This window comes from Neodiprion fabricii, chromosome 2, assembly GCF_021155785.1.
Source record: "Neodiprion fabricii isolate iyNeoFabr1 chromosome 2, iyNeoFabr1.1, whole genome shotgun sequence".
Classification (NCBI taxonomy): Eukaryota; Metazoa; Arthropoda; class Insecta; order Hymenoptera; family Diprionidae; genus Neodiprion; species Neodiprion fabricii.
The window spans coordinates 33,723,672-33,739,479 of NC_060240.1; the positions used below are offsets into that span (position 1 = coordinate 33,723,672).

The 15,808-nt window shown below is 37.8% G+C and overlaps 1 protein-coding gene across 2 annotated transcripts in view; it reads right to left on the minus strand.

Annotated features, from left to right (window-relative positions):
- LOC124175536 (diacylglycerol O-acyltransferase 1) overlaps positions 1–15,808 on the minus strand; it is a 48,158-nt gene that overhangs the window by 16,226 nt on the left and 16,124 nt on the right. For both annotated transcript variants that reach the window (XM_046555898.1, XM_046555897.1), the window contains exons 4-6: positions 9,497–9,549; positions 6,758–6,866; positions 1,650–1,805 (exon numbers count right to left, since the gene is read on the minus strand). In XM_046555898.1, the coding sequence (XP_046411854.1) occupies positions 1,650–1,805; positions 6,758–6,866; positions 9,497–9,549 (318 nt within the window). The remainder of the gene's footprint in view (positions 1–1,649; positions 1,806–6,757; positions 6,867–9,496; positions 9,550–15,808) is intronic.

Genomic DNA, 15,808 nt, shown 5'->3' on the forward strand with positions numbered 1-15,808 from the left:
AAAGTGAACAGCTAATTCATACGCGTTACATCTACATATAACATAAAAATGTCCTATACACAACAAATTGAAATCGTACCTACTCACATTTCGATTGTTCAATAATGTAGTATACGATCGTCCGAATAAAGACAGTATATAAGCAATTTGAAAGTATCGTAAACGATAACGTACAAGTCTCCAGTTTAATATAAAAACGAAGATTTGCTTGAGAAGGGAAAGGAAGAAAAAAAAAAAGAATAAATCAAATTTCACCTGATACACCTACACGTAGCGAAGAAACAAATATACGGTTATTTTATATTCTTTACTTTCCTTTCTTATACCCGAGCTGTTCAGTTCTTTGAGGACATGAATTTTCTTTATTAGGGTAAAATTATCGTTGCGCAATTTCGGCGGCCTCTCTCTCTCTCTCTCTCTTTCTCTCTCGCTCTCCTTCCGCTCAGTCCTCTCGTGTCTTGGAAGAGACGGTCGAGTTCTTGTGTTATAACAACGAGAAAACTACATTGACCTCGCGTGACGAAGAGGCATTCGACGCTGATGAATTTTCTTAACTACATATACTCTCACTCTCTCACTCTCTCTCTCTCTCTCTCTCTCTACCCCATCGTCCGTAGAATGTTTTATACAGCTATATAATACAGTTGCCCCCTTCCTCCCCCTGTCAATAACGTGATCAAAACTCTATGGGAGTTTAGGGTTGCGATGACGGTGGTCGTTTACAAACGGAAGGGCGAACCCGAATTATGAAAACGTGTAATTTCACGGGCAATTTTAACCCCGAGAGGCAATGGTTCGGCCCAATCAAAGCGCGACTGGTGAAGTGATGAGTTCTGATCGAGCGTTATACCCAGGCTAGGTATACATATACGTGTGGGTACAGGTTTATACGCACGCAAACAATTTACGACTCCATGCAACTCTCGGATTATAAATACATCTAAAATCTTACAATAAATCGGTGGTTTTACTCTACGGCACCTCGAATTCTTGGGAAACCAGTTTTAAAGGTACAGGCGTCAACTGATCCGGTCGAAAAAGCATTGAAACGAAAACCATCAACCGAAATCTGGCGCACATGTGACTTGTAGAAAATTATTTCCGAACAAAATCAGCTAAGATTCTTCAAAGTTAAATGAAATTTATTACAGCTTTCGATTTGCGTGAGAAGACTTGTCACAAAAATCGAACGTTTTAAACCGCATTTGTTGAATTCTTATATTTTTTTTATGATGAAAGAATACTGTTTCAATTCCCTTACCTTCGTAATACCTAAATAAGATTAAGATACACACTTTAAGGGTGTCGAATAAAAAAATTTCGACAGTTATTTGCTGGCGAGCGTCGTAAAACAGTCGGTTCAAAATCCAAAGACGCGATCGAGGGAAATTCTCTGAAATTTTTCGACAACTCGTTGAATTCCTTGTGAAAATTTCTCTCGCCTCTGCGTAAAAATCTTACCCCTCGACGATACTTAGGCTGTCGTGGAATGAAACCTTCGCCAGATCCGAGATGCGGACGACAAATTCCTCCAAGTTTCAACGCACGTTATTGTATAATTAATTAAAGCCAAGAAATTGTGCGGACTTATTACGCGCGTAATACGCACCTAGTTTAAGCAAAGGACGCCTATATTGTTCTACGCTTACCCTGAAGATTGTTGTACGAAAGCGATTGCCTTCGCATTCTCCCCTGCGGGTTCACGTTTCTTCTTCTGCTAGTTCGGCACCACATGTTCACTTGAACGTAGGACCACAACTTTAGGAACAACATCGCGTACAGCATGCAGACGTACATCGCACCGACTGAAACAGAATAATTCCGAAACACGTTAAAACCGTTTGAATCCCGTGTTAAATAGAAGAGAAAAAAAAAACAACAGGAATTTAATTTTTACGCCCGTATCACGGAAAGTGACAAAAGTGTGAGAAATTAAGAAAATACATGAGACTGGACACAGAAAAAACTTTATGATTTTTTATAGAAATCAATTTGTAGACGCATTATGTAGAGAATTTTGTTGCGGGAACGCAATATTTTCTTGTAAATACCAAAGTTGATGAAAAACGATTGTTTAAGAATCGTGAAAAAATTTTATTCAATAAAATATACTTATTAATACGAAATCTCGATTTTTATTTCATCAGTTTAATGAGATAACAGTTTTTTCGTGATATCATCAAGATATCGAATACCCTCTGGCAGATTCATCTAAATTGCTTTGTACAGTTTACTAAATCTATTCGGTGGATAAATATTACCATTTTATTAATAATTTAATTTATAAAATAATTTATTAATATTATTGGAGTTACCGATAGGTTATCGCTATTAAATAATATGTTATATCGCAAGGCAAGAAATTTTTTTATCGAAGTGGTAAAATACTCTGCAACGCGTTTTGTTTATTACGACCAAATTTCTTTTTCCGAATACGAAACGTAGGTAAATATTATTGTTATTACTATTATTTCACAATATTGCAGTTCAGCGAATGCGGCTATTTTTATGTATAACACACGGGGTGAAACCCTCGGTAGATCTGCACGTTTACCCGCAGCATTTACTATATATGTACACAAGGTATAAAATTTTCCGATATTTCCATTAACCGGAGAAAAATTTCTTCACCCTGCATTGTTGGTGTCTTAATTAAAACGCTGCACAGTGAACCTCCCCTTACAATTTCCTGTATAATACCTCGAAAGCCCGTCTCTGCAGGTTGAAAATCGCAATCAATTAACGCCCGCGGGTCGAGAATCAATTAAAAAATTATGTGCATTCTGCACCTGCTCACCTGCAGTGTTCTCGATAATTCGATTATTATAGCTGTGAAAACTCGCGTAATTAGTCCTACAATTACTCAAAATGGAGATGAAATTTTTTTCCCCACCCTCGTGTGTTTGAATCCTGCGGAAGTATATTGACCAACCGTACATAGTGATTTTGATCTGATATTCCTGATATTAATTAGTCCGCAGATGAAAATAATAAATCAATGAATTATGGTAAAATCCACGATATGTAAAAATTACAAGAAATTTCCAGGCTTTCCAGAAGCTAAAACCTAGTTTTCACTGACATTTTTCCAGTTCCAGTAAGTTACTGAAACCTGAATCGTTCGGTTTATAAACTCTATATTCGTATCGAGATTCGATTCGAATTGAAAAGAAATATAATGTACCAAAGAGTCAGTTTAAGCCAATTTGTCTTCTCAACGAGAAAAAGTGAACTCGATGCCTCGAAAAATCATTTCTAATTCCCACGATAGAAAATTGATATTTTCATTTTTTTCCATCACCAAATTAAAAATCCCCTAACGATTCCAGATTTTCCAAGTGTACGGCCACCCTGATATTCGAGTTAAAAAAAGATGTTAAAAGAAAGCAATTCGTCCGCAGCTTACACCGCGACAAAAATTTATTTCAAACATTTCTTAACGCGTGTACATTTCGTATTTGTTTCTAAATATTTTATTTTTTAATTTAATTCTTTCTCCCATCTCCCGTTTGAAATGTGCCAGCCGCGGCGACGAGATATGCCTAAAAGTTGATCCGAGCTTTCAGGTGAAATATATGAATAGCAGTCGTAAAACGTGCCGGCGGAATAAGTTCGCCGATTTGTATATCCTGCGAGGGCAAGAAATATGTACGAAGAAAAAATTCTCCTTCCCCATACACGTGCACATCAGGGTTTCCCCGCATCGTATCTACACGGATATCAAACACGGATACGTTTTCTCGCTTCGACGATCCGTCGAAAAGTGGCTCGAGAATCGGCCAAGAATAAACTGAACCGGTCTAATAGTGTCTTCCTCCCCGAGAAACAAACTGGAATGAGTTCAGGAATACGAGGGAATATATGGATCCACTCACTTCGCTCGGCTGCACAAACGGACCATCTTGCAAGGGTCTATCAATTTCACATGATCCTCGTGCCTGTAATAATGCCGATACGGTACACGAGCGATAATCGCCAAATGTCGTGGCATACATTAAGGATATAATTCTCCGTCACCTTCGCTTCAGGGAACATCGAACACGTTTTTTTTTTTCTGTTTCATTTTCTTTTTTTTTTTTTTTTTTTTTTTAGTTTCTACGCCTCTTCCAAAAGCAACTCGGCCCGATGGAATTTCGCTCAACAATTTTAGTAACGGAAATATTATCGTTTACTATCAAGTTTGAAAAAAATAAAAAGTATAAAAATGAATAACGACATTGTAACAATAATCGATCTTTTCAAAATCTCGCAGTCTTAACATCATAACTATAACCGTACAACTTGAGCTTCCGCTGCGATTTCAGGAATGAAAAGTCAAATTTCCTTCTCTAATCCCTGTATCGTATCTTTGTACGAAAATAATTCCCCCGACAGGATATCGAGCGTTTTAGTACCTGTAGCTGTACGGAAGTTAAACCGTCCTGGCAAGGATGGACAACCCTTTAACCCCCCGCGTCATGCTTACCGAAGAGAATCCCGTATAAGCGTTCAGACAAAGCTGGAGTATAGCCAGCCTGTTAAGTTAACTAGCTCGTTTCTGGAAACGCGGACGCGCGGCACTCGCCTACGCAGGATAATCCCACCGAAATTGGTTTCGCGTATAACTTGGAAAGCCCGATGACGCATGACACGAATTACATCCGGTAATACCCGCGGCACTGATTGATTTTCGTACCTTTACGCGACGATTAAAAAGTCTGCAGAGCGAAACAAAAAAAATAAATAAATACTTGGGTACCAGGCACCGGCACATTTCAACGAGAAGATCGAGCCTGTCGCTTTTCCAAAATCGCTCAAGGACCGTCGGGTGTAATTCTTTCGATTCGATTGAGTGAAAATTCAGAGCTAGAAATTTTTAAGTGATGGGAAAGGCGACGCTGCCTGCGGTAGAAATATGCATAGGCGTCTGTAAAAAGTCGAAATTTCCGAAACAAATAAAGGCTATAACGGGGCTGCAGCGGGTGGAGGTACAGCTACTGGAATAGCCCTGGAGTTGGTGCCAAGTTTTGCCTTTATACGCATGGTGGCTCTCGATAAGTATTACTGCGCCGTTGTGCCAACAGTGGTACAAATTCGTGCCAGGAGAACGAGAGGAGCGAGTCTCGGTAGGATCTGAATGTTCGACGCTAAGGAAATGCCCGAGAAATTCGAGGGATGAAACGGTCTGTCCGTTTCATTGCGAACGTGTGCACGGTGTGCGTGTGATTTCTACGTCTTCGATTGCAAAACCAGGGACGAGGCAAATTGAGAAATGGGGAATGAACGAAAGAATTAACAATAAGAGATTAAAAATGGTGTTAGCGATTTAACGATGAGGATTCGCACAGCTGATAGTTAATTTTTCTATGTATAGAATTCACGTTTATTTCATACAGTATGTGGTTAGTTTGAATTTTGAAATTGAATAGTCCGAGAAAAATGTGTGAATGAGGAAGAATCAACAATTCGATGGCGTAAAAAGAACGGAGTGTGATAATAGGATAACGAAAAAATCGAGCGACGAGACGTACCTCGAGTATATCGAAGGAAAGCGAAAGCGAAACTATCAATCCTTCAACAAACATAGAACATAAATTGGCAAATTATTTCCGCCAGGGTGAAATATATCGTCTGCATCGACTCGATTCGCAACAAATAGTGAAACAAAAAAGAAACGATATTGCTTATGAATCAGAAACGGGAACGAAGAGATTGTACAGAAAAAAAAGAAAAACTCCTGCGTTAACGATCAGCGATTTCAATTTTTTTTTTTTTTGAAACCACGACAAAATAAGCTGAATAATAATTTGAACGAACTAAAGAGTGTGTGAAAAAAGAATGTATCGAATTTATATGTACAGAGTAAACGTCGTACGCGATGCTTAAATTTACCGTGAGATTTCTCGTTAATTCTTCATGCATTTGTGCAGTCACGTTTCCACTGTTGAAAATTTTTATCGTAAGCCTTTAAAATTAGGAAAAATCAAGTAAAACATTAAATTAAATATTGGCGAAGACCTCGGGGAGACAAAGTCTCGCTCGGAACTCGGATCAACGCTTCCGAGATAAGCGTTCCAAGTTTTTTCACTACATCTGTACATATTCCAAAGTTGTTGCAAATCTTTGTAAATTATTTGTTTGCGCCTGACAATATCGCCGCCGCACTTTATTCTTTGGAAACTTTTGTCGCGTTTCGTTATATTTTTCTTTGTTTCTTTCCTCGAAATTTTTCTACAAAAATTTGCAGATGCGTAATTTAAGAAACGACTTGAAATTCCACTTGTCGAGTTACTCGGACGTTTCGTTAAAAAAACCGGGCATCCCGAGTGTGTAGTTATCGACTTTTGGAAAGGTTGATACGAGGGAGGAACTACGTGCAAGCTTGATTCGAAACCCCCAAGTGAATCGGGGCTCGTGTCAGAACCGCTTTAGTTGTTTCGCCCCTTAATTATACGGTGTAATGTCACATTCAATACCTTGCCGATTCATACCCTTGAAGTAGCACGTTCCCCCCCTTGAATTTCTAGGAGTTTATACACGCGAACTAAGCCTAGCACGATCAATTAGTCAAGTGTTTGGAATGTCTCGCTAACGTGACAAAATCAACAGCTCATGATACGGAACATTACACCCACCTCCCTGCATATCAGAATAAATACGTGAGGAAATTTCTACGGGTGATATTTTTGATTTTCGTACAAGATTCGGAGTGGATAACGGTACAGGTTGGTTTTTTATTTATTTTTTTTTTTTTTTTGCGTTCTTTGGATTTACTCACCCAAACTGAAGCCCGATTCCTTCACATGGATAACCACCATCGGCATCAGGACCATCGCCATGAGATTGACAACGTGAAACACCATTCCAGGTCCATGAGCGATTATTTCCTGTGAGGCATAAAAATTGACTGATTTATCGCGTTTCCCAGTTTTTTGCGAAACGAGATTCAAAGATTTATCAACCGCCAGACTTTTTCTTTTTCTTTTTTTTTTTGTTTCGTAAGTAAACGTGAACAGTGCACGTGGATTCATTAAGCTGAGTAAACTGAGTGATAAATAGCGGATAGAGTAAACAGCTGACGCAATGGCGGTCATGTTTCAAAATATAATCCACTTCGTGATTTTGGCCTTAGTTTACCGTCGATCTAGTATAAATTAGTGTGAAAACGAAGTTTTGTCGAGTTTTTCAGCGATTGCAGAATTCGAAGACGTAAATTTGGTTCAGCTGAACGGATAAACTGATTGTATACCTTGAAACGCAAAGATAGTTTCCTATCCTAACAGATCGGCATTAATTGTTTTGCAACGGTATTTTTGATGCCCGATATTCCGTAGAGTTAATAACTTCAAGAGACCGCTACGTTTATCCGTTTTTTTTTTTTCTCTTTTTACCGATGTTTGTTTCAGGAGTAGCAAACATTGCCGCGAGGCATTTTTTGCCAGGTTGTGATTGATCGCGGTTTAGTTGAATATATCGTTTTATCGAAGGGCTGGTTAACGGGGTCAAGCTTCAGTCCAATATTTATTCAGTTTGTTTGATTTGATAGACCGCATCACCATGTGTCGGGTAGATATATACGCACCCACCCTCTGTTCCCAATGTTATGTTTGGGAAGCTTTTTTACTCGCAAATTAATTAAAAAGAATAAAAGAAAAAAAAACGGAGCGGGGAGATTGGTAGGTACACGAAAAAGTAAAAACTCGTACATAAATTTCAGGCTTTTTCGTACTCCTCGCGCTTCACACAGCGATATGAATATTGCATACGTATGCAAAACACGTATACATATATATATATATATATATAATCCGTCACACGTTCCGACTCAACTCAATTAACTTCAACACTGCAAGTTTCCTTTCTTTTTTTTTCATTTTCAATAGAAGAAAATTTCGTTTCGCTACCAGTAAAATAAATTAGAAAACAAATATAAATTCAAAATTCTAATATAAATGGAATGGAATTCATTATATAGGTACATAGGTTATATGTATAACCTATTTATATCGATGAGCGCGATCTTTTGATAGTCCCAAGAATAAATTCTTTAACGTTTCGAAACACAGTCCGACTTTGCAACTATGGTAATGTGGTAAAATAATTTGCAAATTACGACGTATATTGGTTACAATTTAAAGTGACAAAGCTGATAAGAGGTCGACTCGGCGGATCAGTAATGACTGACCGTAAATTAACATTTCTGTAATAAGAATTCATTCAAGAAAAGCAGACGATTGTTGCTATTATAACTATTATTACAACTTACAATATAATAGATCAAGCCACATTTTGTGAAATCTATAAATATATAAACAAGGCACGCCGCGGTAAATAGAATATAAAGGAGCATCGATCAGTTGTAAGGTCAATCGATAGCTGGCGAGGCTGTAGACTTTATTCGTTCGGGTGATATTAAGCTATCGGAATCAGATTAAGGGACAAGGGACATTTATTAGTTATCGGATTCTCGTTCGAGGCATTCACTTTGTATTAATAAAGTCAAATAGCAGTTAATGAAATACCGAGGGGGCAGACGGTATTAAAATTTTCCAACACCGCGCGAGTTTCCCCCGTCGCTTCAAGAACAAAGGATCGTCATACGCGTATACATACACCTGTAGAACACCCTAGCCTACCCCATGCACTCTACTCGGGGATACGCAAGCTCTTTCTCTCATTCTCTCCCACGCCGGCAGTAATTATTTTGACGTTAAAGTGGTCGGAAAGGAAGAAAAGAGATCGGACAAAATAACGCCGTACGCGCGTGAAATTACCGATCAAGGCACAAGGTGAGGAAACGGGGTACGGTAGTTGTAGGTATAACAGGTATAAGTATAAGAGGAGCTTAGGGAAACAATCGAAAAGCACGTCTTAACTTTTTCCCGTCGGTCACGTAGCTACGAGTTCGCCTTGTGGCTTGCAGGGAGGCAGGCAACTTCTATACGAAAACTTTTACACACTTAATAAATCTTCCCGGAGCCCGGTTTCGTCTTGATAACAACCCGGGACTGTAGCTACCTACTCTATACGAGTGTAAGGCAACCCGAGCGGTGCCTTATAACCAACCAACCAGCGCCAGCGAAACCTCAGGATTCTCGCGATCCACTAAATTGGAGTCACGTACTTGCTGAGTTTTTTGATCCCGCGTGACGCGGTCAATTTTTCTTCTCCGGATCTTTTTCCTTCGCGATTATTCTCTCCGTTTTACCTTCGTTTTTTATTTTTTTCTTTGCCCATGGTTCGTATACTTTCTAAATTTGATCTCGAGTGGATGTTTCTTTATTATTATTGTTTTATTTATTTTTTATTTTTTTTTTTTTGTCATAAAGAAATATGAAAAAGAAAACGTAGTTTCTAAAAATTTTCCTTCGACCATAGAATATGTCTCAACGACGAGAAATAATTATTGGTAAAATTTTCGTGACTAAGAGAAAACGTGTTATAGAAACTTGTTGAATCAGTTGACATTGTATTACCTGTTCTTACATCGTTTCATTAATATACTGATTTTACTCACCACGGCTAATCCTTTTTCGATCAGTAAGCACAGGATAACAGGTACCGTCGAATCTGTAAGAATAAAACGGAAAAACCCAAATTAAAATGTGTCAAATTAAAAGACTACTATATCAATTTTGAAAAATTGTTTATCCGAACGAATTTCTGTCTATGCGTACACAGTATGCGATTCGAGAGAAAATATAGTAGAAACAACTCCGATCCTTCAGGCAGGATGTAAAAGTCCTTGCAGGCAATAATAAACCGTGACGCGGTTACACGTATAGGTATAGGATATACTGTATATCTGCGGAATCGCGTATACATATATACAGATATATGCAGGGTTTAATAAGAATATAACCGCGAAACCTCGACGATACCCTGTACATAGGTATAGGTATGCGTGACCCCTACATAGATTATACGTATGCTCGTGTATGCGCGTGTAAGCTCATGCAGACCAAACTGAACCGAAGGCAAAACTCTCTCCGTGAGCGAGTTAAAATATTGCAAAACTTAAATAAGTTTAAAAGATGTAAGTAGCGATATGAAAACGCGCCGAGCCGAACTGCGCGAAGAAGTGTGTAATGTAGTACATAATAATTTTACAAGGTATACATAATCACACACACATATATATATACGCGATATGTGTATCCTTGGATGCACGCAAATCAATCTGCATGTACATGTAGAATATAACGCGAGAATTATGCATATTATCATCGCGATTTCAAAAAATTCTAAAATCCTGCAAAATTTTGCAAACAAAATATGATTGTATCACAACGTCTAGCGCAGAGTAATAACAACGAAAATAAATTCCCCTGCACAACGCGACTTTTCTCTCGGATGAAAAACGTTTTATTTATTTATTTTTTCATTTTTTTTTTTTTTTTTTTTTTTTGTTGCTTCCATTTTTCAAACACGCCGCGCGCACGCACGCTCGATACAGCAATAAACAACTGTAAAAAGCTTGTTCCCCGAATGTAATAATCAAATCTGCAGCGCACCTCACGTACTACTGCAACAAACAAACAGCAACAACCTCGCATGCTCGTGCAAATGTTTTGTTTCGTTATTTGTTTATTTATTTATATTTATCCGTCAATTGTAGGTGGAAAAAAAGGAGAGGAAAAAATGTAAAGAAGCGGCAAACGGCCCAAGCGCGTGGGAGGTAGTCGTGAAAAATAAAAAAAGAATAAATAAAAAGAAAAGAAAAAGAGAATATAAAATTGCAAATTTACATACACGCCTGCTGCAAGCACTCCGGAATAACAAATATAATTATAGGAAACTCCCGCGGAATTTCCGCAACGGCTCGTGAAGCGACACACTTTACAAATCACTCGATGTAATAACTCAAGAGGTCTCCCGACAGAACTGGCGAACTGATAAGCCGGAAATTGCATTTGGCATTTCGCTCTGCTGACGAATGAAAAAGTTAATAATTACCCACCGGTGTCGCCTCTACGCGGCTTCTAAAAATACACGGCCTAGGTTCTTTACCTCCGCGTACGCACACGTTTTTCATCAACTTGTCGCAAAACAATTTTTCCCAATTTTCCGGACACCCAGAGAATTTTTCTGTACAGGTCGCATGACGTGAGTCTTTAAAGAAATAAAAGAAATTCAATGTCTTTTTGCTCGCGCGGAATACAAAATTGGACACGGTTCCCGAGAGCGTTAAAAAATAAAGTAAAAAAAAAAAAAAAAAAATATACAACCATGAACGGGCAAAAATACGAGATTTCTGTGTATATTCAATTTGAACACCCACGCCGTATTACATTTGACATAATTGAATTTCGCGATTATATTATCACGGCTGCATAATTCAGCGAAGAAATATTCGGATAAGAATAAAGAAAATAAAATGTAAAAAAAATAAATAAATAAAAACACCCGCATCAATTCATTCGTGTAACGAATCTCGTTGAATGCTATAATAATCAATTCGCGTGGATAATTTAATTATAATTCGTATAACATATCGTAGAGATGAATAAATCTTGAGAGAAAATGAATCGTTGACTTATGAAACGTACGAAGAACAATTACTCGCGGGTGTATAATTATCTGTAATACGGCAGCCATATAATGTTATAATTTATAAGTGTAACGAGGCGCCGCGACGCCGTAAGAAAGCCAGGTTTGCACCTGGGTCCACCACCTCGGGCAGGGTGTAAAGCTGCGACCTGCAGGTAGCAGGTAAGACGTAGTATCGCAGTTAAGTAAAGCTTTAATTAGTACTCGTAATTATTCGTAATTAGCACTCGTCGTCGTTGCCGGCGGAGAGCGAGCTCGAAGGCTTTGGCGCGACACAATTTTCACCTTGCAAACCGCATGCTGCGGAATACAGAGGAAGTGGAAGAAGAAGAAGAAGAAGGAAAAGGAAAAGGAGAGGGAGAGGGAGAGGGAGAAAAAATGAAAAGAGCAGAAAGAGGGAGGGAGGAATAAAAAAAGCCGACAGAAAATTATTACTCCTCTCGTATAGCCGTCGCACTGTCCCCGGGGACATTAATTAGTCTAATAACAAACCTTGAAATAACTCCGTCTTGCACAATTAGCATTGTATAATATGTGCATTATGTAATAAGTAATAACACATACAGAGTGGTGGAAATGAACCTCCACCGAATTGGTCGCCGATTCATTTCCTACTTTTACTCCACTAAACATAAATTTTATAATTTTTTCAGATTTTTTTCACCCGTCCTTTAGGAGTAGGTACTTTAGATCTGACCTTCCATAACTCGAAAACTGTGCATTTGGGAGGAAAGTTGTAGAGGGGAAGAAATTGTGTTTTCTTTTTCTTAATTGGTCGTAAATAATCTTTTCAGAATTTTTCAGAAATTTCAAGTCGACGTGTTAAAATTACTCTCGACTGCACCTTGTTCACGATCATTCGGACTACCCCGTATAATACATGTTACGATTGTTATGCGGGCAATATTGCACGCAACTGCCGGCTAGCTTGACGTCAAATTTTATTATGACAAACCATGTCACTCTAATTTGACGTAATTAAATATCGTTTATCAAGATTAACAAAATACAAGTAAACTATTCGTTTCCATGCATTTTACTTGATTAAAATTGACCGCAACCCCCGTTTTGGTTGATGATATTACGGATATTTGTTTGGTTTTTTTCATTTTTCTTCCAAAACTAGCCATCTACGCACTCGGTAAGTTGTACCCTAGACTTTCTGCAAGGTGGACGGGAATTACAGATCTTTTATGAGAGTCGAGCGTTTTCCGAATGGTAATTATTTTCCAAGAATTTTCCGTGTCGCAAACGAAGGAGTCAGTCAAATTACACAAACACTTCGGTACAAAGTTTAGGAAACCTTAATTCTCGTTATAATCATCGTCGTCAAGGTTTGGCTTTTGGAAAATGGCGAAAAAGGAACAAGAAGGCTTTTCTGGCCAATTATGCCAGTAATTAGCAAGACATGGGGTAAAAAATACAATGACTGCAAAAATAGTACACAAAAAAAAAAAAAAGCGAAAAAAACTGGCGATAAAAATCACGAGCATTTGAAAGAAAAAACAAAAGAAAAACCGGAAGATAAATTGCCAAAAACAAACAAGATAATTGTGCGTAAAAATGATGAAAATAAATTTTTAGTGAGATAATACGCTATCGCCTTACATTTATCATCGTCTGGGTAATAATTCCAACGATATGAAAAACAGAGGTTATCGTTTCAAAGCCTACAAGTTACAAAGTATATCACTTTGTTTTCTCCGAATTAAAATTACAGTTTTATCGTTAAATTGGGCTATATGCACGTACACTGATATTTGCGACAAGTGACTGACGACTTGTAATTACTTTCTCACAAGTTGTTTCTATTTTATTCCTTCAACTCCTGAAGTCACGCCATTGCATCAAAAAACTCGAAAAAAATTCATCGATACTCTTTGACTATTATATCGTAAGGCAAGTCAGTTATCTTTAGCAAAATGAAATTTTAAATATGAAGCAAAAATTCCTGAAACAACAATATACCGGGAAATTAATAATTTTACTTGAAAGATCATAACTCACTGAGTTTGAAATATTTGAGACGGAAAAGTGACCGAGTAACTCATGAGATACAGATATTTTAGAAAAAAAATATGGATTTATTTGAGTGAGGAAAGTTGAATTTTTGAAAAAGAATGACTAAATGATTTTTATGATATTTTATTATTTATCTTGAATCGAATCAGATTATTTTCCGATGTTTTTCATATGAATCTTTATGCGGAGTCCTTAATCACGTAACGGATGCGATTGTGGCGAGCGAATAATGAAATCAAAACTAACTAGCTAACGAATGCCTGGTGTACCTGGTTTTTATGCTCGTGCGCTCGCTTACTCGTTCTCAGTTTTTTACCATATGATACGAGATTTACCAGATACCTCTTGAGGATTGTTCAATGAGTAACAAATGTTAGTCCGCTAGTCCGTGAAGTCGAGTTTCATCAAATTGCGGACCTCGATTGCAGTAACTACGAAGCGCTAATCCCGGAAGTTCAAATCCACAAGATAAAGGACCTGGAGCGTAAAAACTATAGGATAGCCAATTTTATTGTTTCGGCAAAGGGTTATGGAAAAGATTATTAAACTTGTTTCTGGATTGAAATTTTCAACGATCTTATTATTTTGCAATATTTTCGATAATGTTTTTTTCGTATTCTGTAGCAACGGCTGTAAATTATACTGTATATTTGACGGCGCCGTTCGATTTCGATATATCATTCGCCATGTTTCACGATTCATCTCAACAACAGCATATTTGCACTATCATATAATTAATCAAATTTACGTCAGCTAATGAAGATACACGCACAACGGTGCAAATTTCGCTGTACAAAATTTGCAAATATTTTTCCGGAAGCCCGGGGATATATTTTCAGTTTATTTCTGTTTAAAATTTTTCTATCCATTTGTTTATTCACCCTTTCATATTCGCTTCCTGCAGAAATAATCCGCTGCATGGTGTGGATCGTAACATGTCGAGCTGCATTGAGCCGTAATATGAATTAATGGAAGCTCTTTGGAGAGAGAGAATATGCGTACAGTTTCGATGGTCGAACGGTTTCATATTTCACAAATACGCTGTGTATGTGTAATATTATTCACCATCTATTAAAAATGCTGTCCGAAAAATCGCGATGCATCGAAAATCTCCAGAGAAAATACGTAACTTTTACATCCCGTATGGCGTTGGTAGAAAGAGGTAGGAATATAGTAGAGGACAGCGATCAAAAAATTTCTTCCACTTGACATTTTCATCGTACGGATCCTTGCACTCATTTTTTGGCTACAGTCAAACATAAATAAATCGAAAAAAAGGAGAAAAAAAAGACGAGTTTAACTTTTTTAAACGCTTCAATTCCTGCGACCGACCGAGCGTCAATTTACGTACGATTGAATCGCATTTATTATTATATGTCATAAAATTGCTGTACCTATAACGAAATGAAGTTGAATTTCTTTTTTTCTCATCGCCTGCAATTCGCCGTCTGCTAACTGACAAGCAAATAGATATAGACGCAAAAATATACGAAGAAAAAATCAATCAGACAGCCTCTCGACGTTATCGATTTTTCACCAACCCGAGCACGGATAGAAAGTCGACAGCGAAGCGTCGTCTATAAGTGACTGACAATGAGAGCCAGAGAGAGATAGAGAGAGATGTATTCAGATATTAACGACCTAATCTGAATGCAGAAAGAATTAATAATTTATTACCTAATCTCAGAAATACTTGTGCGTTTGTATATATTGTATACAAACAAGTACTGCAGGGGTCAGCTGTAACGGGCAAGCTTCTTCATTTGAAGAGCAATCTTGAAACAATCCCATCAAAATAACCCACCCTTGTTGAAAAAGATCCGGGATAATTCTACGATATATATAATATACCAGCTGCCGCATGTAACGCGCCAGTTTCGCCCCCAGAGAATAATCTTTTCCCTGCTTATGGGTGGCGATGGTAGGGGGAATGGGGGATACTTTAGACCCTTGCGAATACTTACGTAACGATTGCATGAAAATTGAGGTGGATATACGAATTACCAACATAATTCCACTCGGTTATTCATAATCCAAAGCGAAGAAACAAAATAGTATAAGTGTGTGCGTGTGTGTGTGTATGTACCCAAATATAAAAATGGGTTTGAAGAGTTACTGTTATTGCAATAATATCCCAACCATTTAACGAGTATAAGATATCGCCTCGATCAAGAGCGAGGATACCAAAAAAATGTGGTAATCAGACCCACTCGAAACGAATGCCTGGAGGGGAAAGAAATGAAACAGAAAAAAAAAA